The 23,629-nt window shown below is 50.6% G+C and overlaps 2 protein-coding genes across 8 annotated transcripts; one reads left to right on the forward strand and one right to left on the reverse strand.

The window, feature by feature from the left end:
* Nucleotides 1-1,008: 1,008 nt before the first annotated feature.
* On the reverse strand, nt 1,009-11,129 carry CCDC43 (coiled-coil domain containing 43). Of its 2 annotated transcripts, XR_005831382.1 has the most exons (6): nt 10,928-11,129; nt 6,503-6,590; nt 4,366-4,501; nt 3,636-3,694; nt 2,235-2,515; nt 1,009-1,786 (listed from the first exon to the last, which is right to left on the reverse strand). XR_005831382.1 is itself a non-coding variant. In XM_040617522.1 (5 exons), exons 1-5 carry the CDS (start codon nt 11,099-11,101, stop codon nt 2,328-2,330), a joined length of 645 nt encoding a protein of 214 aa, XP_040473456.1. In that variant the 5' UTR covers nt 11,102-11,129; the 3' UTR covers nt 1,009-2,327. The 2 variants fall into 2 exon arrangements, 1 of the variants encoding a protein (XP_040473456.1); XM_040617522.1 differs by having other exon boundaries at nt 1,009-2,515.
* A 316-nt stretch (nt 11,130-11,445) lies between these two features.
* Nucleotides 11,446-22,510, forward strand: DBF4B (DBF4 zinc finger B). Of its 6 annotated transcripts, none has more exons than XM_040617505.1 (11): nt 11,446-11,590; nt 12,127-12,318; nt 13,439-13,489; nt 14,113-14,182; nt 15,131-15,201; nt 15,781-15,817; nt 17,801-17,846; nt 18,697-18,813; nt 19,055-19,181; nt 19,880-19,989; nt 20,578-22,510. In XM_040617505.1, the coding sequence occupies exons 1-11, from the start codon at nt 11,480-11,482 to the stop codon at nt 21,554-21,556; spliced, it is 1,911 nt and encodes a 636-aa protein (XP_040473439.1). In that variant the 5' UTR covers nt 11,446-11,479; the 3' UTR covers nt 21,557-22,510. The 6 variants fall into 6 exon arrangements, with proteins under 6 accessions (XP_040473439.1, XP_040473445.1, XP_040473440.1 ...); XM_040617511.1 differs by having other exon boundaries at nt 21,354-22,510; XM_040617506.1 differs by having other exon boundaries at nt 17,804-17,846.
* The last annotated feature ends 1,119 nt before the right edge of the window (nt 22,511-23,629 follow it).

The following is a 23,629-nucleotide window of genomic DNA, read 5'->3' on the forward strand; positions in this document are numbered from 1 at the left end:
CGGAGGCTGAGAAGCATCAGCTGTGCTTAAAACAGGCTCAGGGGCAGCGTAAACCCTTCGGGTGATGCTGGTCCTCGTGCCTGCATGTTTGCACAAACCACAACACGCTTTTGCTTTCCAGCAGCCGAAGCCAGCGGAGCTGCCTGGGTTGGTGCTGCCGGGCAGCTGTGAGACCTGGGGCTGGGCCTTGCTGCGCCCTGTCCCAGCCCGGGGGGAGCGCGCTCGGCTCGCGGGGCACAACACGGCACCTCGCTGCCGGGTGCAGCCGGTACCGGCAAAGGTGACCTGCCGCTGTGAGGGGGCTGCCGCTGCACGCTTGCGACCGTGCCCTTCTTAAACCCAAACGTACTTCTGCAGAATGTACACATTTTGGCACGTATACCATAGCCTCTTGTCCTCACCTGTGCCCAGCAGCGGTGTTCCATTCCTGTCAGGAGGCGGCAGATGCTGTTCTCCAGCCTGCAGCTCGCTTTCGCTTGGAAGTGGGGGTTCAGGGAAGTTCAGTACTGGGTCACAGAGCTTCAGAGTGTGGGAAAAACCCAAGACGCTGCCAGCAAGGGAGGGCAGCTGCTGCCACCAGAGCAACTGAGGTCCCAGTGGAAGCCTCAGATAGCCCCGTGCAGCCGGAGCTTCCTCAAACCCGGCCTGACCTGGGCTGCCTCAGGGGTGTACGAAGGGCTCCAGCTCCCAGGAGAAGGCAAGAGCCGGCCGGCAGTGCTGAGGACACGCAGCCCCTGTGTGCGGTGGTGCTGTGACACCCCTCTCCTCTGGCAGCTACCACATGCCGGTGCCACCCACCCGAGACGCTGTGCTGCAGCCAGGGGCCACCGCTGCAAGGCAACGGGAGGCACTGGCAGCCTCGGGAAACGCTGAGAATAAACGAGGACCAGCACCCTGGCAGCAACTGGTCAGCCCTCAGAAATACAGCAAGGAGAGCAGGGCAAAGAGAAGGGGAGCCCCCCACCACGCCACCGGGCACCGCAGTCACTGTGACAGAGAGGAACCTGCTTCTTTGCCAACCAGTTTTATTATTCAAGTCCAAAGATAAAGCAGTTAGATACTCACACTTGCAGCAGCTAGTTAAAACAGGAGGCATGAAACTTGGATCAGGCGGGTGCCGAAAGCAGGTGATGGGGACAGTCCTGCTGCCAGGAGCCGCCCCTCCCCACCGAACCCGGCACCCGGAGCACAAAGCAGCGCGGGGCCGAGGCGCGCCGGTTCCTCCCGCACCCCCAGCGCGCTGCAGCTCCTCCTTCACGCTCAGTTTACAGAAATTAAGTGTTCTCTCCAGAGGCAGGTGACAGTCACGAAAAAGGCTGGAAACAGCCAGTAACAAGCCCTTCGGGGGCAAGAGAAGCATTCAGCCCCCACAGGTGGCTCCTGATTGCAGCTGCGCCCAGCAAGAGCAACCGGCACATAAACCCAGCACATCCAGCTGGCTTACAGCTGCTCAGCACCGAGCGTGCGTTAAAGCGTTCGCCCTGGCAACTGCCACAGAAATAACATTCGATGTTCACCCACACAAGACATTGGGGAGCACCATTTTCCAGCTACCAGCACGAAGTCTTAAAATAGCTTAAGGACTCTACCAATTTGCTGTGGCCAACGCTCACATCAGCGCAGCAGTTACCTTACCAAGGGCCTGCAGGTGATACAGCCTTATAGCTGCAACTCATATTTATTTCATAACATCTTTCTCTTGCTACAGAACAGCACTTACCCTCGCTGAGGTCAGCTTGAAGCCCTGCGCTCCCAGCTCAGCCAGAATGAAGACGTAGCATTGTTCCTGGCAGCATAAATACATGTATTTGCAAATACATTTTTCAAGGCTAGCGTAAATAAATTCGCATTTGCCCCGTAGGAGCAAGTCCTTAATTACAGATCAGAAAGGGGCTCTGCTCTGTTCTCAAATCCTAACATGCTGTTGCTGCAAACCAAGGCCGGCAGGAGGATGCAGCCAGCTGGGAAGCCCTCTCCTACATCTCATTTTGCTTTGCTTGAAGTGGTGAGAAGTAGAAATCGATCAATTTAAAAACACAGACATAGTCACTTCACCATTCTTTGGTACGGACATTGGCCACAATAACCGACTGGGACATTTGACACCACAAGCACATGGCACACTGAGTTTAAGAGGTGCTTGATATTTCTTTTCTGCTATGTTAAAAAAAAAAAAAAAAAAAAGGAAAAAGAAAAAGGGGGGGGTAAGGAAACGCTTCCAAAAAACCACTCACCAGCCACGTGCCCAGAATTTCTGCTGCTTTTTAAAACACACACCATATTCGTAATTAATTTTATCCCTGGAGAGTCCAACTGGAAAACCCCAGCTATCGTTTCCGCTCGCCTTTTTGTGTCCTTTTCTTCTCCTTTTCCTTCCGCTCCTGCTTGGCTAGCTTATCCTTCTCTCGCTGGAGCTTATCTTGCTCTTTTTTCTTCTGGAATTCATCTCGCAGCAGCTCCCGTTCCAGCTTCCTGGCATTCAAAACATCCTCCACATTTGTGTTTCGGAACAGCGCTGGCAGCATGTTAAGGGCAGACAATGCTCTGGCTGAAGCCACACAGCTTTCCGCTCTGCAGCTGTATTTTGGAGCTCTGAACTAGACCGTGGCTTTAGCATGTGGGCTGGTTTCTCCTCCCTCCCCCTTTACCTTCTGACTCCCACTTCTGCTTCCTCACCAAGCAGGTAAGGAATTTGGGAATGAGGAATGGAGAAAGAAAAAGGAACCTCTGCTTGTTTTTTGAAATAGAAAAGTCAGGCAGAGTAAATGCACGCTCCCTAGAAAGGGATTTTTTCCTAGAGAAATCAATTTGCCTACAGGTTCTTAAGACTGATACAGAAAAAAATATGTAAAACCTCTACAAACCTAAGAGGAAGAAAAACAACATATGGTACAGCTTCCTCAAGTGGCTTCTCTACAGCTGTGTACGACATGTATGTCTTTACATATATGCACATGTACATATGTGTACACATCGTCACGGTCTCATGTCCTCCCTTCCACAGCAACCAGTGGCAAATCCTTTGGGAGGAGCATTAGGAAAAGCAAGTGGGCGTCTCCTCTGCTGCCTCTTCCTCCTAAATATCAATAATGTAGGGACACGAATAATTTAGGTTTGACTTTTTAATTATGTGGTAAAATCTGCTTCCATCTTAAACCTGACAGCTGGTGAGCTCAAGGAACATCCCAAATTACCGTGTTGAACGAGGACCAAGTATCCTGTGTTTTATTCACCACTGAAGTTCAGCTGCACCACAGCCTTATGAGTTTCACAGTTTCTGGTGCACTTTTAATAAATCCTGACATGATTTACCTCTCTGGACACCAGTTAACACTACGCTGATATTCTGGGAGAATTATCCTTACTAATAGGCATGTTCCATCAATCTTCAGAGGGTGGAACAGGGAAGGAGGGAATAGAGGAGAGATAAGAGCATGGCAGGATCGATCTCAGCTGTGCACATGGGGCAGACAGACCTTTAACTCTGATTACAAGCAAGGTCAGGCTACATGAAAAGAAAAATGAAAAGGCTAAAGAAACAGGGAGTATCAACACAGATAAGGAAGGACAGGAAACTCACCATGGAAGCTGCCCTCCTTCCAAAAAGCCTGGGTGACTGAGAATTCAAAGGATACATTTTTCTGATGCAATATTTACAGCTGTCGCAATCGATCCATCCTGTTCATCCTCACCAGTGAGAGAATTAAGGAAATATGAGCATCAGTAATGAACTTGTGCCTCTATACAGTCACATGTAACTCAAAACACGCCAAATAACTTTATCAAGCCACAAGGAAGCAGCTACACGCTCACCCAGACAAAGACGGGGCAAGCAGAAACCCCCAGGTTCAGCTCCCTCCTGCTGCTGGAGGGCCAGCTGCACTTCCCCCCTGTTCAACTCTGCTCTTCAAGGAAGAACTGCTCTTCAGCACTGCAAAGAGTTTTTAAACTCCCTCGCTCTCCACATACTCTCTCTTAAAAAGGATTTTTGCAGCAGATTTCTCATCAGAAAGCAAGAGATAAATTCAATACATTAACTACCACACACAGAGTTACCCGGAGTTGATTCACTCTTCTGCAACACACCTGGACTGGGCAAACCTCACCCAGCCAAGCACGTGTGGATGGGGAGCATGGAAACGGCAGAGAAACATCCTCAAAGGAGCGTCTGCTGGTGGCGCTCCACAAACTAGGAGCTTCCATTTTTTTTTCCATGTAAGTTATTTTATCATGGAGAAAGAAGATTGAAAAAATTCCCCAATTCTCCCCACTCGACACTGCAAAGCTGGAAAGGCGTTGTTTTAGATTTTTAATAAACATTGTCCTTCGAAGCACCGAGTGTCAACTAGGTCAGGAAAAGGATATTCCTCCTCGTCCGTCACGTTGGCATACTGGGCCAGGAGGGCAGCTTTCCTCTGCTTCTCCTCCTGGGAGACCTCCTTTGGCTTCACCACAATCTTGGCCTGCTTCTCCATCATGCTGGCAATGGCTTGGATATCGTCTGGCAAGGAGAAGAGTCAGAGCATCAGTCAGTCCCTGCAGACATGGCAGCGAAGTCCCAGCTGACAGATGCCACATGCAGCTGCTTCCTACATCATCAGTCCCCAAAGGGCACTGTCCTACTGTCACACGCTGTGTCCTGTCTGCAGGGAGGCAGCTGTCGCTGGGGGCAAATGCACCGAGCTAAAGGGAGAAGTCTCACCCAAAAATAGCCCCCACCCTCCTCCCACAAGCCCTCTCACAAGGTCACTGGCGATGCTGTCAACACAGAGAGCGCGCGAGCTGGCTGTTTTGGAGAACTCAGCAATCAGTAAGACTTGGCTAACGAAAATCCATTTTACTCCAAATTGCATTTCCCTTCTGGTTATGAGAAGCTAAATATATTTATTTAGCTACATACTTTAAACCACATCAAACAGAAACTCTGAAAACTCAGTGACTGATGGGTTTAATGCTTTCCTGCCTACAGAGGGAAACAAACAGCTGATTTACCTTTCAACACTAAAGTCCTGCTGCCCGTTTCTTGAAGTGACATTTGGGTTTTGACACCATGTTATTTTATTTTTTTTTTTAGTTTAATAACTTATCCTCAGCATTCTGTTATTCTAAGTAGATATTGACTTCTTTGGAGATTTACCCTTTAATGGAACCACAGCGAAATATTTAAATTCTTGCATTTGGAACAACCTAGACACATAGTGCTACCTTCTTTCTGTGACAAGTAACAGGTAACCAACAATATGAGCAAGAGGAGTCCAGTAGCAGCTCCAGCAATTCCAATCACTTGTCCCCAGAAGAGGAATTTTATTTTATTTAATGCACAGAATAGCGTAACTTTTCCCTGTCCCCACCCAAAGGCAACGTTAGGCCAAGGACAGGTTTCAGCAGATTTTCGGGGAAAGCCACTGAACTGCTGCATAGTTCAGCCACCTCATCTATGAGAAGGAGATGAGAGATGTTTGTGAAATGCTGAGGTTTAGACCAGAAAAGCGCTATATGAATACAGGCCTCATGACAGGGGCTCACTTGGAGGACTATTTCTAGAACATCATCAGCCAGTGACAATATTCTGATTGCAACCAGAACCAACAAAAAAACGCAAAGCAAACAAAAAGCAGGATTTAGCCAAAAGGGCTGTTACATTGTCATGGGCTACAGTTAGGTCCCTGCCGTTGGACAGTTACTAATTGAACCGTGCAGTATGCTTAAACCAGCAAAATCTTTCCAGCATATGACATGAGACCTCTGCTCAATGACCAGAACAAGCCTCCCGCAAGGAACAAGACCAAGACTGAGGTCTTCACTCCCAAGCCAACAACTGAAGACAAGGGATGAATTCAGGGAGGGTACAAAGAAACGCTGGGACTATATACATGACTGGGAAAGGAGCAGCATTAGTATAGCAGCAGCAGCCTCACAGAGCTTCCCCTGCTACACGTGTTTATGGAAAAAAAGGACAGTTTTAAGAGAAGATTTTGAATGAGGAAATTAAGGATGCTTCCCTGATGTGTGCTGGGGTGAGCAGCAGCAGAAGGAACAGTGCAACTCTCCACAGGTGCAGTTGTATAAAAAAACCTGCTCTCCAAACCAGCACATACTGAAGTAGCAAGGCATTTTATGCCATAACTGCTTCTACCACCACAGTTCCAGCTGCCATCACTACATTGTTAGTGTTGAACGGAGAGAAAGCCCTAGGGGTTTTGTGAAAGGACACTGAAAAAATCCTTACAGGGAAAAAAAAGGGGGCTTTTCCTCTTCAGGACTATGAACCTAAAAGCAGCAGAATGCTAGGGACAGCCGGAAGTGAAACTACTTATCCTCATTTCATATTTCAAGACAAAACAGTAAATAACAGCAATGGCAATGAGAAGCAAGTCAGATCAGCGACCATAGTGGCAGCATTGGTTTTAACTCCTAACAGGATGAACACACAGTTCTCATCTTGGTAAGGCCCTGCAAAGTACTCATACCAGGAGAAAGGCACACCGAGCAGCGACACTACCTTCTTTTTTCTCTTTGGCGTCAACAATCTGAGATTCAGACCACTTCTCGACTACTTCCCTGCAAACATCGTTTAAGAGATCTTCTTCCTAGTAAGGGAAAAGAGACTTCTCAGCCTTGGAATATAGTTGGTTTGCTTTAAACAAACATGAATCAGATACAAAAAGTACCAGCTGCAAAGAATCTGAACACCCAACAGTAAGTTCAATCATTACAGCTTTTCACACAAAATCCACTCGTTAAACGCACGCATGGGACTTTGGTTAACCCAGGACAACACAGATTATGCAACACACTTACTTGTTGACACAGCTCAGGACTAGGGAACGCCTTGACCCGCTGTGCAAACAGGAGGTGACAAGGCTGCGATCCAACAGAACAGCCCTGCACCACGCCAGGCGAGGCCGCATCACTGCGGCAGTTTACTTCCCAAGTGACAGCTCTAACAACACACGCTGGTTTCACAGCAGCTGCCTCTCTAGGTGCAACAGCCCTACAAACACCGGCCAAAGGCAATCAGAGTATCTTTGCTCTAGAAACCTACTGCCCAGCATCATCTCTCTTCTTGAGCAAGGCTGCGGAGAAGCTATGCAAAGGCCACCTCCAAGCCAATAAATTAGACTGCACAGCACATGGGTCAGGGCCAGCACGGAGCTGAAGCCACTTTAGTGGTACTGACAGACCATCTCCTCCCACCAGCAGGGATATTCTTGTCTCCATTGACCTGCCTGGAGCATCAAACACATCTAGAGGTGGCAGCGGAACGCACCCACGCTGTTGTTCACTACTGAGGAAGACTAAGCTGCAAGGAGAAAGGAAACACACCTAACCAGCAACAGGATGGTATTCCCATCACCAGATCTTCGCTTGTGGAGCTCCACCATGCCTAGCTCTCTCCCCGTGCCCAAGCACAGCTTCTCGCGGGACTGATCAACATCAAGCTCCAGCAGCAGACAGGCAACACCCTACTGTACCACATATCAGCGCAAACGGTCACAGCATTTCTGCAGGAATTGCCCAATATGTGAGTTCAGGTTAGGGAAGCTCAATCCAGGCAAGAAACACGATCCTGATAAAAAAGAAACACGTTTTGAAGAGTTACGGAGAATCCCTGCTCCGGCACCTGGAGCCCCTCCTGCCTCCTCCTGCACTGACCTGGGGGGCCACAGAATTGTCTCTCCCACAGGTTCTCACTGCTCTCTCTGGCTGTTGCTCTGCAGGGTTTCCCCCCCCCCCCCTCCTTAAATCCGTTATCCCAGAGGCGCTACCACCGTCGCTGATGGGCTCAGCCTTGGCCAGCGGGTCCATCTTGGAGCTGGCTGGCATTGGCTCCATCGGGCATGGGGGAAGCTTCTGGCAACTACAGAAGCCACCCCTTTAGCCCCCACTACCAAAATCTGGCCACACAAACCCAATAACCTGCCTATGCCAAAAGGTAGCTGTGAGAGGCAGAAAACCTGACAAACTGCCTAGAAAATTTCTTATATAGGTGTGCAGGAATATCTGTTCCTCTACCGTCTGTCTCTTTCCCCTCACCTTTCACAGCCAGGTGTGCAGTAATTGGCATTTCAAAGATGAACACACCAAACCCTTGCACACAGGCTTCCCACCAAGTTCATGATCCTCATCTTCAAAAATTGCGCACTAGGTACCTAAAAAAAACCACCTTCAAGTTCCAAGACAGGCTGCCACTGAAAACATTACTCATCCAGCACAGCAAAGCTCACCTGCACGAGGGACAGCAAAAAAAGTTGAATTCTCCACAACAATGGGACAGACCAGGAGATTAAAATATACACAAAAATCTCTCCACCTTTTGCTCCAATACAAGTAGAAATAGTAACTCAGAATAAAGTCCTCCCACAGCAAGCCTACCACCGCTAAGCACAAAATTCTGCACAGGCAGGTGGCAGGAGAACCAGCACGCAGCCATCACACAAAGTGGCCGAGCACCGAGCCCATGGGCACAGTTTGGGGCCGCACACGCAACAGAACAAGGTCCCTGGGCTGGGTAGGTGATGCTGTAAGGACAAACACGTGGGACACTGGAGGCTGTGAGAGGAGGTGACGTGCAAACAGAGAAAGAGCAGAAGGATGAAGGGTTTACGACTCCCACGGATATCAGACTCCCTTGAAGAATTCAACGTGCCTTTAATGAGAACAGATCCAGAGGACAAGACGATGCCTAATCTGCTAAGATCGGGTATAAGAATGGGTGGTTTAGGACTGGGAGAACCCAGCGACCCCGCTCCCACTGGGAGATGACACTGAGATCCACGCAGGAACACCTACTGGATGAGCAGACCAGCAATGAGCACAACGTGCACAGAAACACCATGCCAAGTGCCAGTGACAGGGACCCTTCCAGACCTCAGACACACAGTAAGTCACAAAAAGGTAACAAAGGTCAGCACAGTTCAAGGACACAGAAGACATGAAGGTTTTTAAATGCCAGAAACACTCATAGTAAAAGGATAGTCCTTGATGGATGGGCTCGCCCAGGTACAGGGAATACTAGCCCACTGGAATTAAGGCTGGCAAAATAATAAGCAACTTAATATTAAGCCAGGAGTGAAGGCTGGGAAAGACATATTCCCTGAGCACCTGGTTTCAGTGTGTGGGAGGAAGAAAAATCAGGCAAATGATGATAAAGAAATGGCAGCAAGTGGGAAGGAAAATCAACAGCAGAAGACTAACAATGATGGCAGAGACCTGAGCAACCTTCTAATGAGGGTTTGAGCAATAAGAAACAAATCGAGTATTTGCGTATCGCTGGAGGCAGGCCTATGAGGGGAGAACCCAAAAGTGAGACGCTCCAGCAATCCCAGAAATGGTGAAAAAACAGCCTTGGAGGTGGAGAAATGAAGAAACGGAAGACGAAGATGACAGCGTGCGAACGGACGCAAATGAAACATCTGTGAAACACGAATGATGGGGCAGCCTGGGCAAAACTAAACTGTCACAGAAGGGAGCAAAGAGAAGCTCTGCCACGCAGCGCGGGCCCTTCAGTGTCAGTGCAGTCTGGACGGAGACCTCCAGCAGAGCACTGACCTCTGTGTCCCTCGGAGACTCGCTCCCCACATATAAACACAAACATTACCAGAGAGCTGAGGGTGCAACTACCAAATATTTTCATCTAGTGTTCCCCAAACAAAACAGAAATTATGTTGGTTTAGAGGTTAGTAAAGTGAGATGGATTCTGTCTGGTTTAAAGAGAACTGAACAGAAATAGATCTCAGTCCTAAGTTTCTAGATTTGAAATGGTTACACCTGAATAAACTCGGGGAACTAATGCATGATGTTGTCACGCATGAGGCGCCATGGGCACGACTGCAGGTGTTGACTGGAATTTATCCTCATGAGGGTTGTCAAAAACAAACAAAAAATTACCCGGAGTTTGTGTATAGAACAAAGACAAAAGACTTGGCAAGAAAGGCCTGAAATTAACCAAATGACTTTTGAAACAATCTTTTAATACAGAAGTAAGCACAGTCTACAAATAAATAATAAAAAAAATGCACCGACTAAAAAAAAAAGTAATTAAAAAGTTTGAGGTTCAAGAGACAAAAACATTTTTCAAGAAGCGCAGAAAAATCAAACTGAGCTTGAAATTGCAAACAAAGCAAGGGTCAGCTGTGACAGTGTCACAAAGAAGAAAACGAAGAGAACGAACCGGGCTGCGGTGCAACACGTACGGGATAACGACAGCCCAGGCGTCAATGAACATGAAAACCCTGCACCAGTTCTCAAATCAGGCAGCGGTGCAAGAGGAGGGAGACAAAGAGAAAAGGGGAAACATCAGAACATAGCCCAGCTCCCTGCGGGGCAAGGGCCGGCTCGGGAAGAGCACACACAGCAAACATGAGGGCCAAGGTCTGCTGGAGGAACGCTGACAACCTAACACAGCTATCGTTGAGCCGCTCCAAAGCACTTGTTGTCAAACATCATGTTTTAAACCGCACTTGGGCACTACCAAAAAAGCCACCTTCCTCCCCAGCTAAACCCTGTGCCCTCCGCAGAAATAATCCAGGACCCTTTTCTTCCTTCACACCAACAGCCGCGCTCCACAGCGGCTGCCAAAGTTTCCAATCAGCCTCAAAACTGGCACAAACGCTCACCCCAACAAACAAAAAAATCCCAAATAAACTCTGGACACCTGAAGGGCCCCAAAAGACCCCCAGAGGTGCCGAGAGCCCCTGGGGAAGGTGGTTATCGGCCCCAGGGCTTCAGGGGAGCTACGCCCGCCTGCCCCCCGCCGCCGGTGCCCCACGGGGGCTCCGGGCCCAACGAGGGCGCGGCCGCCCGTCGCCTCCTGGGGATGGGGGGTCCCGGCGGGGAAGCGGAAAGCTCAGCAGCGCCGACCGGGCGGCAGCACCGGCCGGACCCAGCCCCTCGCCCCGGGAGGCTCCTCCCGCCCGGCCCTCACCAGGCAGGCAGCCAGGACGCCGCACAGCGCCTCCAGCCGCTCCTCGTCGCTCTCCTCTTCGCGGAGCAGCCCCTGGATATAAGCACCGTAAACGGCGCGGTCGAGGCCCAGCGCCTCCAACCGCGCCGCCAGCCAGGCCGCAAAGCCCGCCGCCTCCTCGCCGGGCGCCGCCATCTTGGAGCGCCGCCGCCACCGCGCGTGCGCCCGCGGCCGCCACCGGGGAGCGCGGCGGGGGGCGCGGCGGGGGCGCGGCGGTGGCCACGAAGGACAAACTTGTGGCGGCGCCGGCGGGCGAGCGGCTGTGATCGAGGGGCTCAGCCCAGCGGTGTCTGAGGAGAGCGGCTCAGCGATGGCCGTGGCTGGGCCACGCTACCCTGAGCACCCCGCTCCTTCCCCGCAGGAGCGGCGGAGGCGCCGCGGCGGTTGCGCGGAAAACGGCGTGTCCCTGCGCGGCCGCCGTCAGGGGCGGGGCGGGGCGGAGCGGGGCGGGGCGGGGCGGGGCGGGGCGGGGCGGGAGTTTCAAGGGCGGCGGCGCGGCGCTGTGAGGGCGCCATGGTGGGCCCAGCCGCCCCCCGGCCTCTCCGCGGAAAGTCCTTCTACCTCGACCTGCCGAGCGGGCGGAGCGCACGGGAGCTGGCGGAGGTCATCGGGCACCTCGGCGGGGTGAGCGGCCGGGACACCCCCCACACCCTCACCGGGGCCCCAGGCCCGAGATCCCGAGGGCTTTCAAGTTACCTACTGCCCTGTTCTGTGTGGAGCTGCTTGTCCCACCTCTTCGCTTGCTACTGTATTTTGCTGAAATGTGTTCTGTTCTCTGGTGAATAGAGCTTTTCCATGCTGGTGCATGATGTCCAGGGTCTTTTTCTCAGCTATTGTGGGGTTTTTTTTCTTTTCTTTTTTTTTTCCTGAAACGCTTGAGAAGTAGATAATGACAAGAGTCATGGAAGTCTCAATCCGAAGGTGCTGGGGACTATTTGCAGTGTATCTCTAGGTCGTACACTGTCAGTACATCATAGGATCTCCTTTTGGGAGACAGCAGTAAGGAATGGAAGAAGGAACTGTTTGTAGAGATGAGTACTTTCAGCAGCCCCTTAAGTGTGTGTGGCCTTAAGCCAAAGGCAGTAGTTCTTCTGAGCTGAAACAGTCCTGCTAAAGAGTTGAACAGTTTCAGAGCTGCTCTGGTTTGTCTCTTGCTGCAGGTGACCGAAAGCTTCCTAAGCAAAGAAGTCAACTATGTAGTTTCCAGCAATAAAGAAGCTAAACGAGACAAAGCCAGGACTTGGACTGAGAAGCGGAGCAGCGTAACTTCAGAAGATGCAAAAGCCATGAGCCCAACGCCTTCTGCCTCCAAAGGGAACCGTACCAGACCTCACCAGAAGCCACCAGACACTGTAAGAGCTATAAAGGTTTAGGCTACCTCAAAGTTTGGCCGAAGGGATCTGTAAAGTAGAACCAGAGAAGTGTTGGAAGGTAAATTTGTCCCTGCTCTGAGCAAATATGTTGCGTGTTTAGGGCTTTCTTTTCCCACCTGGTCTGGCTGTCTGTATCTGTACCCGTGTTCCTTGTGTTTGTGTATCATTGTCCATTCAAATGTGTGTGCCACAGCTTTGAGCTGGTAAACCAGCATATCTGCTCAAATGGCAGAGGAGATGGAGGGCTTGGCTGGCTTCCCAGCAGAATGGGGAATCGTCCCGCTGCAGAAATGTGTCTGGAAAAGCAGAGAAATGTAGACAAGATAAAGCTGTTGCAGGCTTTGGATGCGTGCTCCCAGACACAGGCAGGGCAAGGCCACTGTAACTTGGGAGAAGATCTACGAGGGCAGCTTGCAAGAAGGGATTTCTCTATGTCCTATTTGCCCTGCCAGAGGTGGGCTTTCCGGTCAGTGGTGCTTGTGGCCAAAACTCTTAACATCCTGTGTTGAACACTGGTGTCTGCTGGAAGCTGTGACTGGGGAGAGCCTACTACCCCAGTCTAGGCTGTGGGCACTTCTACTAGCTGGATCCTGACCACCTGCAGGTGGAAAGCCTGAGCTGATGCCAGGGGTTTCACTCAATCACTCATGATGTTTGTTCCCCTGCCCTTGCTCACAGCACTATCCGCTTGCCTTACAAAGAATTTAACCTATTTGCTGAAATCACTGGCTTGCAAATAAGACTTTGTTCCCAGGAAGGACTAGCAAGAATGTTCCTAACCCCTGCCAGCAGCTGGGATGTGGCAGGTAGAATTTCTGAGCTAAGCTGCTGCTTCCTCTTGGCTCTGGGGTATTCACTGCTGTTCAATAGAAGCCAAGCCTTGGCTGAACGGCTGCTTAGTGTAGATCTAATGGGCACCTCTGCAGTTTGCACTCCCTGGAGATGCTGCTGTCTTTGAGATAAAGTCTTGGTCAGCTTCTTGTCCCCGGCAGAGACCAGGTATCACTAGAAATCACTCTTACTGGACAGCCACACTGTCCTCGGCTTGCCACTGCCTGGTAGATTTTTGCTTTAACATAGTACTTTGCTTTTTCTGCAGGCACTGATCAGCAGGGGAAAGGAGCTGCTGCAGAAGGCCATGAAGAATCAGGTGAGCACCATGTGGATGGACTTTTCTCTGGCTGGGTATATTCAAAGTACTGCTGAGCAGTGCGGAACCAGTGCCAGCCACTTCTCTAGAGCCCCGGCCCTGTTGAAGGAAGCAGGTTCTTGGGCTGGTGAAGGTACAAAGCAGTTACTTGTGGCCTGCAGAATATTGTGCAGTGCTCCTGGTCACTGTTCTTCATGCAGGCATGTCATGCATCCATGTTAGTACTTCTAAGGCCTGCCCCAGGTATCTGGGTGCTCAACACAAGAGAATTATTAACACAAGACCCGTTGTTAAATGAATTTTTAGCCTAGAAAGAACTAAAGCCATACAGCTGGGGAAAAGGCTCCCCTGCGATCCTTTCACTGGTAGCAAAAGCGGCCAAAAGAATCTCAGTGCCCACTTAGAAGCTTATGCTATAGCAGGAATTAAAAAATTGACCTAGAGGCTACTGTTAATTTGGGATAGATAAAGCATGAGTTCAAACCTTTTCAGCTGTGCCCTGATTTTAATAACAGCTACGCAATTGAGCAACAGGAAAATCTCTCTAAACTAGATTTAGAGCTGCATGTGCTCACACAGCCATCTCTGCTTTGAGCTGTACCTTGCCAAACCTCTCTGTACAGGACACCTGCAGTGGCAGCAGTATCCTCGCCAACGCTCGCAGGTGGGGAGTCTGGATCTTGCACGTGGATGGTATCCTTCCCTGTAAGCTGAAATCCCGCGGTTGGTAATTAGTGATTTTTGAGACAGGTGGAGCAGAAGCAATGTAGGCCAGCGTGGTATGGCAGAAGGAAGAAATTGCAAGCAATATTCAGTACTTGGCTGATGCCATCCTGGCCATGGCTACCTAGGTCCGCCCTTCAAAAACCAGATTAACTTGTATGTATAGAACCGGCTACTGTTGCATTTACAGTAGCAAGCACTGAGTATGTTGTAATATGCTGAAGCTGTAAGATTATAAAATGTTAATAGCTTGATCAGTGCATTGATTTGTTCCAAAAAGACCATTTTTGCTAATTGACTGGGAAGCACAGATCATGATAATGGCAGGATCTGGTTGTTTTTAATTAGGAAGTGCTGATGTTTGAGGGCCTATGCTGGAAGGCACTTCCTGTCTCGGTGATGAATGGGAAGGGGATGACAGGAAAGACAGATGGTGAAACTCTGATACTAATATTAGGTCTGGAGTAAAAGGTTCCTTAGTGTCCAGTGACAGTGGCACACAGCTGTGGCTGAGCTTGTCTGGGTGCATGATGGAGGCAGCCACAGCTCGTACGTGTTCCTAGGCAGCCAGCTCTGCTGAACCGCAGCGGTGTGGCAAGCCTGTCAGGGCTTGCAAATGTCAGGGTCTGGTCTGCATGCTGCAAAGTTCCTAACAGCATCTCATTTCTGCAGAGACATAAAGCCAGCCTTTGGCTGTGCTAAAGAGCAAAACTGGACGCCATCCCTCAAAGCACTCCTCCTTGGCTGCTTCTTGGGCAAATTAACCATGTAGTGGCGATGCTCTGCCAGGTGATGGTGGGCTTAGGCGCTGTGGGCTTTTCCCTGGTGCGGGTGAGTGGAGGTAGCTGCAGTTGGTGGAGGGGAAACAGCTCACCATCTCTTGTTGAGCTATGGTTCTTTGACATCTCTCCTGTGCAGAAATGTTGTCATATGCTCAACAGCTGCTGCGTGCCATCTCGGGAGTAAGGAAACAATGCCAGAAGACAGAGGTAACAGACTGAGCTCCAGCCAATTTGAGGTGCTCGCGATTCCTCGGTAGCTCTAAGCAACCCTTTTAGCTCCTCTAGTGCTAATGGACTAGTAAGTGGGGTGATCTCCTAGGTTTTCATGCAACACTGAGAAATCTAGTGCTTCTGTTTATTGATGGAGATGACAAAATGAAAAGAATTTTTCCTTTTATAAAGAGGGGGTAAAACCAGGTGAGAATGGGGCAGCTGTTATCAACACCTGTAGCACAACTGATACAGATTTTGACTTGTATGGGACTAAGGGTAAAACAGATCATATGGGGCAAGTACACTGGCTTTTTGAAGGATTTCTTTTTAGTGCATTGGATGGTCAGTGAAAAGGTAGGGCATAAGATCAGAGAGTGGCAGCCTGTACATCGTATTTATACTAATTCTAGGTAACTTGGGAGGCAAAATACCAGGGGGAGGTGATAGTCTGTGATGTAGGAGCTCTGAAGTGGTGGGTGAGACTGCTGCAATCTTGCTCTGCTGCTCTGGGATCAGTAATTACAGTTCTGCCTGTGCTGGCTCCCATACTAAATATGTCACTTTTTCTTTTAGGCAAAATGCCTTGCATCTGCATCAAAAATTCACAAAGGTAGGCCTGAAAGTTGTGCTCCTATTTACACTTAGATGCAGAGCTGCTTGAAGAGGCCTCATTCAGAATTTGAAAATCTGTCTGAAACTTCAGCAATCCAAAAGATGCCAACTGTTAAGGCAATTTCTCTTGAATGGGTTTTATAACTCCTTGTCCGAGTCTAGTTGCAGGCTGCCAATACAGCTGAGGATATTATGCATTTGGTTTCAGACAATGTTTTTTAAAATCCCATAAACCCTTTATAGCGCAGCTCCCAGAATCCTGAGGCACCTGAGAACTGTGCTGCTGGCACTGCATGTCGAATCCACTGGCTGAAGTTTCAAAGAATAATGCATCCTACAGAGGAGAGCATGTTCCTCACAACCCACTCACTTCTGTTAGGCTGAAATGTACTGCTGAGACACCAATCTAGGGATAACACTTCCAAAGCAGGAGCGGGGGGAAACAGATTCTCATCTGCAATTAGACAAGAGCCAATTGTGGTACCAAGATTGGCACCAGTGACGTAAGTTAATTTGTGACTTGTTTGACTGCTTGTCGGAGAGTGAACGCTCAGTAATACCTCGGAGCAGACTTCAGCCTGGATTGTGTGTGTGACACTTGAAAGATCGTTTCCCAGTTTGGGGGGAAAGGTGGTAGAAAAAAAAGGCTCGAAAAGCTGTCGGATAAGGCAGATAATCTGCTGCAAGCTCAGAGCTCTTTGTGTGGCACACTCTGAACCCTGCCTGGGGACTTGTGGTAACAGCTGAACCATTTGTCACTGTTCAGCACTCTGCCATAAGAGCTCAGGACCTGTGCACCAGTCTGAGTTTCATCTAGGGCCCTACACATGGCCTTGCTTTCAGAAGTGCTAAGCATTTGGCAGCATTTACATGGAAAAATTGATCCTGTACTTAAATAGCTACTTTAGCGACGTAACAGCACATTTGATGCAAGCTCAGGATGAGGCTTGAGCAGCTAACTGGCGAGGACAAATGGAATCAGCCTTTCTGGAGGTTGAGGTTAAAATTTCTTTGAAGAAAATAGCATTGAGTGCCAGGATCGCAAGAAAACAAAACACCTCACCCTGCAGAGGCAGTAAGAGGCATTAAGAGGTTTGGTTTCAGGGTCAGGCAGATGCCCTGTGGGAATACCTTGATGTTTGTTTGTTTCTTAACTGGACCTGTACGCAGATTTCCAGGCTGAGTGTAATGTTATCACTTGTGAGCTGAACATACCTGTGAGACAGGAAGGACGTGGTAGCCTCTTCTCCAAGCCTGGCTCTGAAAACCTTTTCCCTGAATGCACTTCTGAGACTTTCTTCTGCTCCCTTAACATATATTATGCCTCTGTGGGAAGCATAGCTGCTGCTTGCCCTCCTCAGGGACCAAGCGAAGGCCAGATGCTGTTTTTTAGTAGTGTTCTCATGCCAGGCTTGGCTATGCAGCATGTTGGTTTGTCTCCAGCAGCTCTTACTGCTTTGACTTAACCGTCCTGGGCTAAGCCATTCTGAACTCCAAGCTGTTGTGTAAAGGTAAATGGAGAAAAAAAGGTGCTGGAAGGGTTGATAGGGAGTCCTGTGCTTGTGCAACTGCTGCTGCAGTCTTTCTTATGAGCGGCACGTTGCATTGAAGGATGTGTGACAGTTCTTAGGGTTTGAGTCAGAATTGGAGGCTTGGGGTGAGGCTGCTGGCTGGTAAGACTGAGTAGACGTTAAGGATGCAAGAGGCTTAGCTGGATGTTCTTTCAAAGGTGGAAACAGTCCATGGTTGGGCTGCCTCTAGGGTTTGGTCACCCTACTGAATACTCTGGAGGCGAGGGCTGTTGTAGGTTACTCAAAGAGCTGTTTTGGCTACACTTGGCCATCATTTTGGGATTCACAGGTGTCAGAAGTACTGATGAGCTTGGTTCTGTAGCCCGGTTCTGTAGCCCAGTTCTGTTGGGGAATGAATGAATAAGTAGGGGAATTTGGCCAGGGCAACTTCTAACAAGCTTGCTTTCTAGCAGGAAAATTGAAGCCCCCTTTTCTGAAGGTTGAAGACCAGAGCAGGTAAATGAGGTCTTCCTAAATATCATACCTTAACCTCAGGGGCTCCCAGGGAGGGAATCCTTTACTAGTTTTATTTGCAGTGAATATTCTGGCCACAAGGCAGACTGTGGCTGCTTTGAAGACCCTGTTACACACTGGGAAGCTGACACCCTCATAGAGGGAGGCAAATGGAGTTTAGAGAAACAGTCTAGGTGGCTCGTATGTTGGGGGAGGGGAAGGTGTTAGATGAGACTTGACAACAGTTTACTTCCTTGCTTGGGTTCCATTTGTGATCCTGAGCAGGTCACTTAATCTGCTTGAGCCCTCTGAACTGAGGAAAGAGATTGAAACACATGAGGTCAGGGCCTGTAACTTGATTACAGCATTCAGCACAAGGGGATCTGATATATGTGGTGTTTCTAACAACTCTGTAACCCTAACAGTATCCAGAGTGCCAATTAATTATTCTGAAGGCAACATTTAAGTCACCTGCAAAGTCAAACGTTAGGTTTCACGTGCTGCACGCAATAAAGCACGAAGGGAGATGTGGTCTGGGAACCAAAAGCTTTCTGTGCTGCTGTGTAGCTGAAAGTGCTGCACTGGTGGCTGCTACCATGTCTTGGGGGCAAAAGGTGGGTTTTTTGCTGAGAAGGCAAACCTTCCTTCTGCCCAAAACATGCCCCCCCCCATCAGTGTAGTTACTGAGGATCAGGTTTAGTACTTCCAGTGAGAAATGGAAAACCTCTGGGACAGCAATGGGCAGTATCTCATCATAAGTGAGATGGCACCTCGAGCTCCTCTGGGGGAGGGACAGTTCTCTAACCACACTATCATTGCCAGAAAGTTTGATGTCCTGATCTGCTACTTTCAGGCAATTCCGGCCCTTCTATCAACAGTTCAAAAGCTTTCCTGACCTGAACTTCCTAGCATCCAAAAGCTCCAGCCCATTTGAGACTCTGAAAAGCCTCTCCAATTCTTGCAGAGCCAGGTAGGTTGTAGCTCCTTCTGTGCAAGCTTTTAACCTGACTGTCCTGCTAACTGCTGACCTTGCTGGTTCCTGGGATCTAGAGAACTACTTGTCTTCTGGACAGGGGCAAAAGGAGCCCTGTTCTGGGTCAAACAGCTGTTGCTCAAAGGCAGCACGGCCTCCCTGGCCCTTATGCAGGCAGCTGAGCACCTGCTGATGCTGTCAAGTGAGGGCAGGGAAGATCTTTACTGTTACCTTGCAGGGGTGTGGAAGGCTGTCCCATGCGCAGCGAAGGGGAGAAGAGCCCCCAGTCCACACCGGCCACTGTGCCAAAGAAAAAGAAGGGATTTTGTGAGTGCTGCCAAGAGACATTTGAAGAGCTGCAGAAGGTAAAGGTTCCCCTGGGACCTGTTTCCTTGCAAAAGTTATGGGGGCCACTCCGCAGCATCGTTAATCACGTCATGCCTGTTTTCAGTACTGACTCCTTTTGGAAGGAAGGCAGATGGCTGTATGTACAGCCCTTACGGTATCTAGACGGATCAGCTCGTAGATGAAAGCCATGATATATCTGTGCTCTGACCTCCTGGTCTGGGCAGACAATGGTTTTGAAGGTTAGAGCATGCCATGCACATCTCTGGGGCTAGGAGAGCCTCGAGGATCATCCTGTTACCTAATCTGTAAGGTGGGAAGCCCATTCCACAGCAGTCACGGGGCCACAGGGTGATTAAAAAGGTGGGAAGAGGATTTTTGTCTTGTGGAAGATGTGGCTTGCAGAGCCCAGCCTTTTGTGACAGACAGTGCCGATTTGGAGTCAGCGTTTTTACTAGCTGCTGGGGAGAGCTGTAGGCTGTTGTTAGATAGAGACACAACCTCCTCATCAGCAGGTGTCTATGGGAACAGAATGCTCACTGTAAGCTACTGGGGGTAACAGCATTGCCTATGTTTCCCAGATCTGTTCCCAAACAACCTGTCTGGTGAAAAGGCTGTTTGCCCTCTTGTCTGTTAGGCTGTGGGAACCAGCTCTAACTGCAGATTTCCCTCCTGTGAAAGGCTAAGTGTTGCTAAAAAGGCTTCTGCCACCTTCCAGCATCTCCAGAGCCCCCAGCACAAGCGGTTTGCACTGGACGACTCGCAGTACACCCCTGTGGATCATGTAATCTCGCAGCTCACTAACAACTTTGTGGAACAGTCAGCCAAGTAAGTCTTTGTGAATCTGATAATTCCTGGAGCTGAAAAGCAGCGTGGTGCCATGTGGCATGCTCACAGGAGCAGGGTCTGGGTCCCCACGCTGCCATGGTGCTTCTCCCTAGCTTGTGCCCTGTGCCAGGGAATTGGGCAGCAGGGAGCAGAGGGCCGCAGCTGACTGCAGGGCACACCTGGAACCTGCCAAGCAAAGTTTAGACAAGCCGTGGGGTATCTCGTGTTTCTGTGGCTTCCCTGCTTCAGGAAACTCTCCGTGCACTTCTAGTGTCCCTTAAACTAGAAAGGGCAACTAAGCCCATCTCTTCTGTCCCCGTGCTTGATGCGAACCCCACTGCTCTGTAGCACTCGTGTGCCTGTGCCCCGGGCTGTTGAGAAGGCCAAGACATCCCTTGTGCTGCCTGCCTGCTCTGCCAGCAGCAGTATCACTGTTTGCTGAGCCTCACCGGTCTAAAATTTCTTACTGCCTCCTGAGCAAGGACTTCAAACACCCTGCGCTGCAGAAAACACTTTGTCTCACTGGGGCGGGGGGAGGAGGGGGTGTTGCTAGGCCTAGAGTGAGCATTAACTGATGGTTCTTCTCAGGGTGCCTTGGTCCTACCTGACAGATGAATGCTTAGTGCCTGAAGCACAGGTTACTGGAGGAATTGAGATGCTGGCAGCAGAGCTGGGAAACGAAAGGGAGCAGCCCGAGCAGGGTGCTGTGGAACTGTTAATTGACATGGAACGTGGCCTGAAGACTGAGGGATGTTCCCCTTGCCTGCCTAGGGACAGGGCCAGTATTCCCAGAGAAGGAGAGGGTTTGTCAAGGAACTGCTCTGTGGGGCTGCCTGTTGGAGCAGGACTCGCCCGAGGGGTCTGTGCTGCGTGTGGCTCTGCAGAGCAGCCTGTGGTGCAGGATATAGATTTGGGCTTGGCCCCTGACCTGGCCTGGGGGACTCTCGTAGCAGCCACTCCTGTTGGAGAGGCAATTGCTTCTTCATCTGAACCTCAGGAACAGCGAGTGCATGAATCTGTTGGCCATCTCCCACAAGCGCTGCCTGTCTCCAGGAAACGCCAGCTTTCCTCTAGGCAGAGCACCCAGATGGGAAAGAAGCCCAGGCTGGAGCAGGGTGGTGGCCTCTCTCCATGTAAGCAGACAAACCCAGTGGTTGGTGGGACGGGTGGACAGGGTGCAGGACAGATGTCAGAGCCAGGCTTACCCAGTGTGATGGAGGCTGGCAGCTTGCCTCTCAGCACAAAGCTCTCCAGCAGAGCTCGTAGCTCCCTTGGTTTGGACCTGTGCCTGTGCGAGAGCCCTGGGGACCCTGCATTGTGGCCAGGTTCCCTTGAAGCTGTGTCTGTGGGTTTTGATCCCACAGAGGCTGCTGCAGCCAGCACTGTCGGCAAGCATGGCTGGAGCAGAGTGAACGTGAATTCCCAAGGGAAGCGGCTCAGAGGGAAGAATGAAAACGCACGCAGAAATGTGAATAGTCCTGATCTGGAGAACACAATGAACAAGACCAGGTGTCCTACTGGCGGGTTAACCTCCCCAAAACTGCCTGTGGCTGAAGCCAGATGTTGATGCTTGCTCTGTGTCAGAGCAGCAGAAAAAATAGCACGTGAACCACCTGACCTCCCAGGCTACAGCAAAGAGCAGGTTCCGTGCCCTGGATCCCTTCAGCCTTTTCTACATAATGCAGGGGCTGATGACCACTTCAGCAAAAGTTCTTCTGAGGCAGACTGGGATGTCCAGCTGCTCTCCACACTGACGAGTGTCCAGGACAGCAGGATTCAGTCTGTGGACAGGGACTTGCTCCAAAGGATGCATATCAATGTGAAGGACAGTGGGTACGAGTCTCAGCTCCGCTCGGTCCTGAAGCAGAAGTCAGAGCTTGCCTGAGCAGGCAAAGAGGACTGGAACCGCTGCGCAGAGACCAAAGGAGCCTCTGTCCCTGTATTTCAGGCCTTTTTTGGCAGCTGGACTAACTGAAACCACCTCCTGGCTGTTCTCTGGCCCCTTAGCGGGAGCTGTGAAATGGCTGGAAAGGGATTTACCAAGCCGCCCTCCCTGTCAGGGCCAGGAGGCACAGCTGAAAGCTGGAGCGAGGACTCTCTGCAGGGGGTGGGCTCCGGACACTGCGGACAAACCCGGGCAGCTCTCCCGTTGGGAGCTGACGGGGGGTACGGTGGGTTCAGCATCCTTGGCTGGGATCTTCCCTCCTCTCTGCTGGCAATGTTTAGAGCTGGTGGCTTCCTTTAGCTCCTCGCTGGGCTGCTGACTGGACGGTCTCTCTGGAAATACCTCTTCAGCAGGAATATGCTCTTTGCCCTTCCAGACTGAGAGCATGGCCTGCTCTTCCCCTCACCCAGTTCTCAGAGGTGCAAAGACATAGCAGAGGAGGGCCGTGGGGGTGAGGTCTGTGTTATTCATGTCCACGTGGTTTGGGGTTTTGTTGGATGGATGTTTGTAACTGGTACTAAATTGTTTGGGTGTTTTTTTAACAAACTTTGAAATAAAATGGAAGATGAGCTCCTACTCTGCTGTGCAGTGGGTAAAACGTGTCTGCTGGCCTAGGCACAGCTAACTTGAAGTTGCGTGAAATGTCCACCTACTGATCAGAGGTGGCTGGACAGAAACCTTGCTGGAAGGGATCTGGGGGTGATGGTGGCCACCAGGCTGAATGCAGGGCAGCAGTGGTGCTGGTCATTTAAGATCACCCCACACATAGCTTACCCTAGGAACACGGTCGGCAGGCTGCAGAAGCTGATGTAGCCAGCACAGGGGCAGCTGTGTGTGGGGTGGCCGCAGGAAAGAAGGATGCAGAGAAACTGGAGAGCAGTTGTTAGGAGACTATTGACATTTCCTGGGCACACAGCCAGGGAGAGGCCGGAGCCGGGCTGGGCTTGTCTTGCCAAGAGGAGTTTCTGGAGTATGTAAAAGCAGCCTGTGACTTCTTGAAGGGCAGCTCCAAGTAGGATGGAGCCAACCTTTCAGTGATGCCCTAGCCCTGAGCTCGGGCTTCCAAGGTGCAGGTTGGGAAAAGGAAAGGCTCCCTGCCCAGGAAGGTTGGACAGCCCTGGGCCAGGCACCCAGAGGAGCGGGGTCTGCCTGTCCTTGGCGGTGTTCAAGCCCTGAGTGAAGGACAAACCACTCCGCCTTCACTGAAGCCTGAAGTGAAGCCCTGAGCAGCAGGATAAAGGCAGCCCTGCTGAGCTGAATCATTTTCCAGTGCAACAGCCAAACTCCAGCTCTTCTTTACCTACTGAAGAAGCTCTACAGGGTGTGGAGGGCTGAGCGAAGCCGCTGCAGGAGCTTAACCGTGCCAGGCACCGGGCTCTGCCATGGGCATGTAGCTGCTTGCTGTCCCAGCTGGAGGATAATCCCTGGAGGAGATAGAAATGGGCTTGGTGCACTGGTCGGCCAACATCTTGATGTGCGCAGTCTTCTGGAGGCAGAGACCAGCTCTGTGCCCCTTGGACAGCAAAGAGGGGTGACTTGGCTTGCAGGGTCCCTCCAGATCATTGTTGGATGTGACCAAAACTCAAGGGGGTCCGTTGTCCCCTGCAGAGACTGGGCTACCTTGCAGCAGTGTTGCTCAGCGGAGGAGGCAGTGAGCTTCCCTGGGGTGTTAGCAGAGGTGGCGTTGGGAGATCA

Source organism: Falco naumanni, chromosome 18 (assembly GCF_017639655.2).
Source record: "Falco naumanni isolate bFalNau1 chromosome 18, bFalNau1.pat, whole genome shotgun sequence".
Lineage (NCBI taxonomy): Eukaryota > Metazoa > Chordata > Aves > Falconiformes > Falconidae > Falco > Falco naumanni.

What these genes read in the sequence shown, in the direction of transcription:
- CCDC43 (XM_040617522.1), bottom strand. Translation starts at nt 11,101, where the DNA reads ATGGCGGCGCCCGGCGAGGAGGCGGCGGGCTTTGCGGCCTGGCTGGCG. An exon ending in AACGTGACGGACGAGGAGGA is followed by an intron (nt 3,695 to 4,365) that starts ATATCCTTTTCC and finishes TAATTCTCTCAC; the next exon opens with TGGTGAGGATGAACAGGATG. An exon ending in AAATATTGCATCAGAAAAAT is followed by an intron (nt 2,516 to 3,635) that starts GTATCCTTTGAA and finishes ACATGCTGCCAG; the next exon opens with CGCTGTTCCGAAACACAAAT.
- DBF4B (XM_040617505.1), top strand. Translation starts at nt 11,480, where the DNA reads ATGGTGGGCCCAGCCGCCCCCCGGCCTCTCCGCGGAAAGTCCTTCTAC. An exon ending in AGAAGGCCATGAAGAATCAG is followed by an intron (nt 13,490 to 14,112) that starts GTGAGCACCATG and finishes CTCTCTGTACAG; the next exon opens with GACACCTGCAGTGGCAGCAG. An exon ending in AAGGTTGAAGACCAGAGCAG is followed by an intron (nt 17,847 to 18,696) that starts GTAAATGAGGTC and finishes TGCTACTTTCAG; the next exon opens with GCAATTCCGGCCCTTCTATC.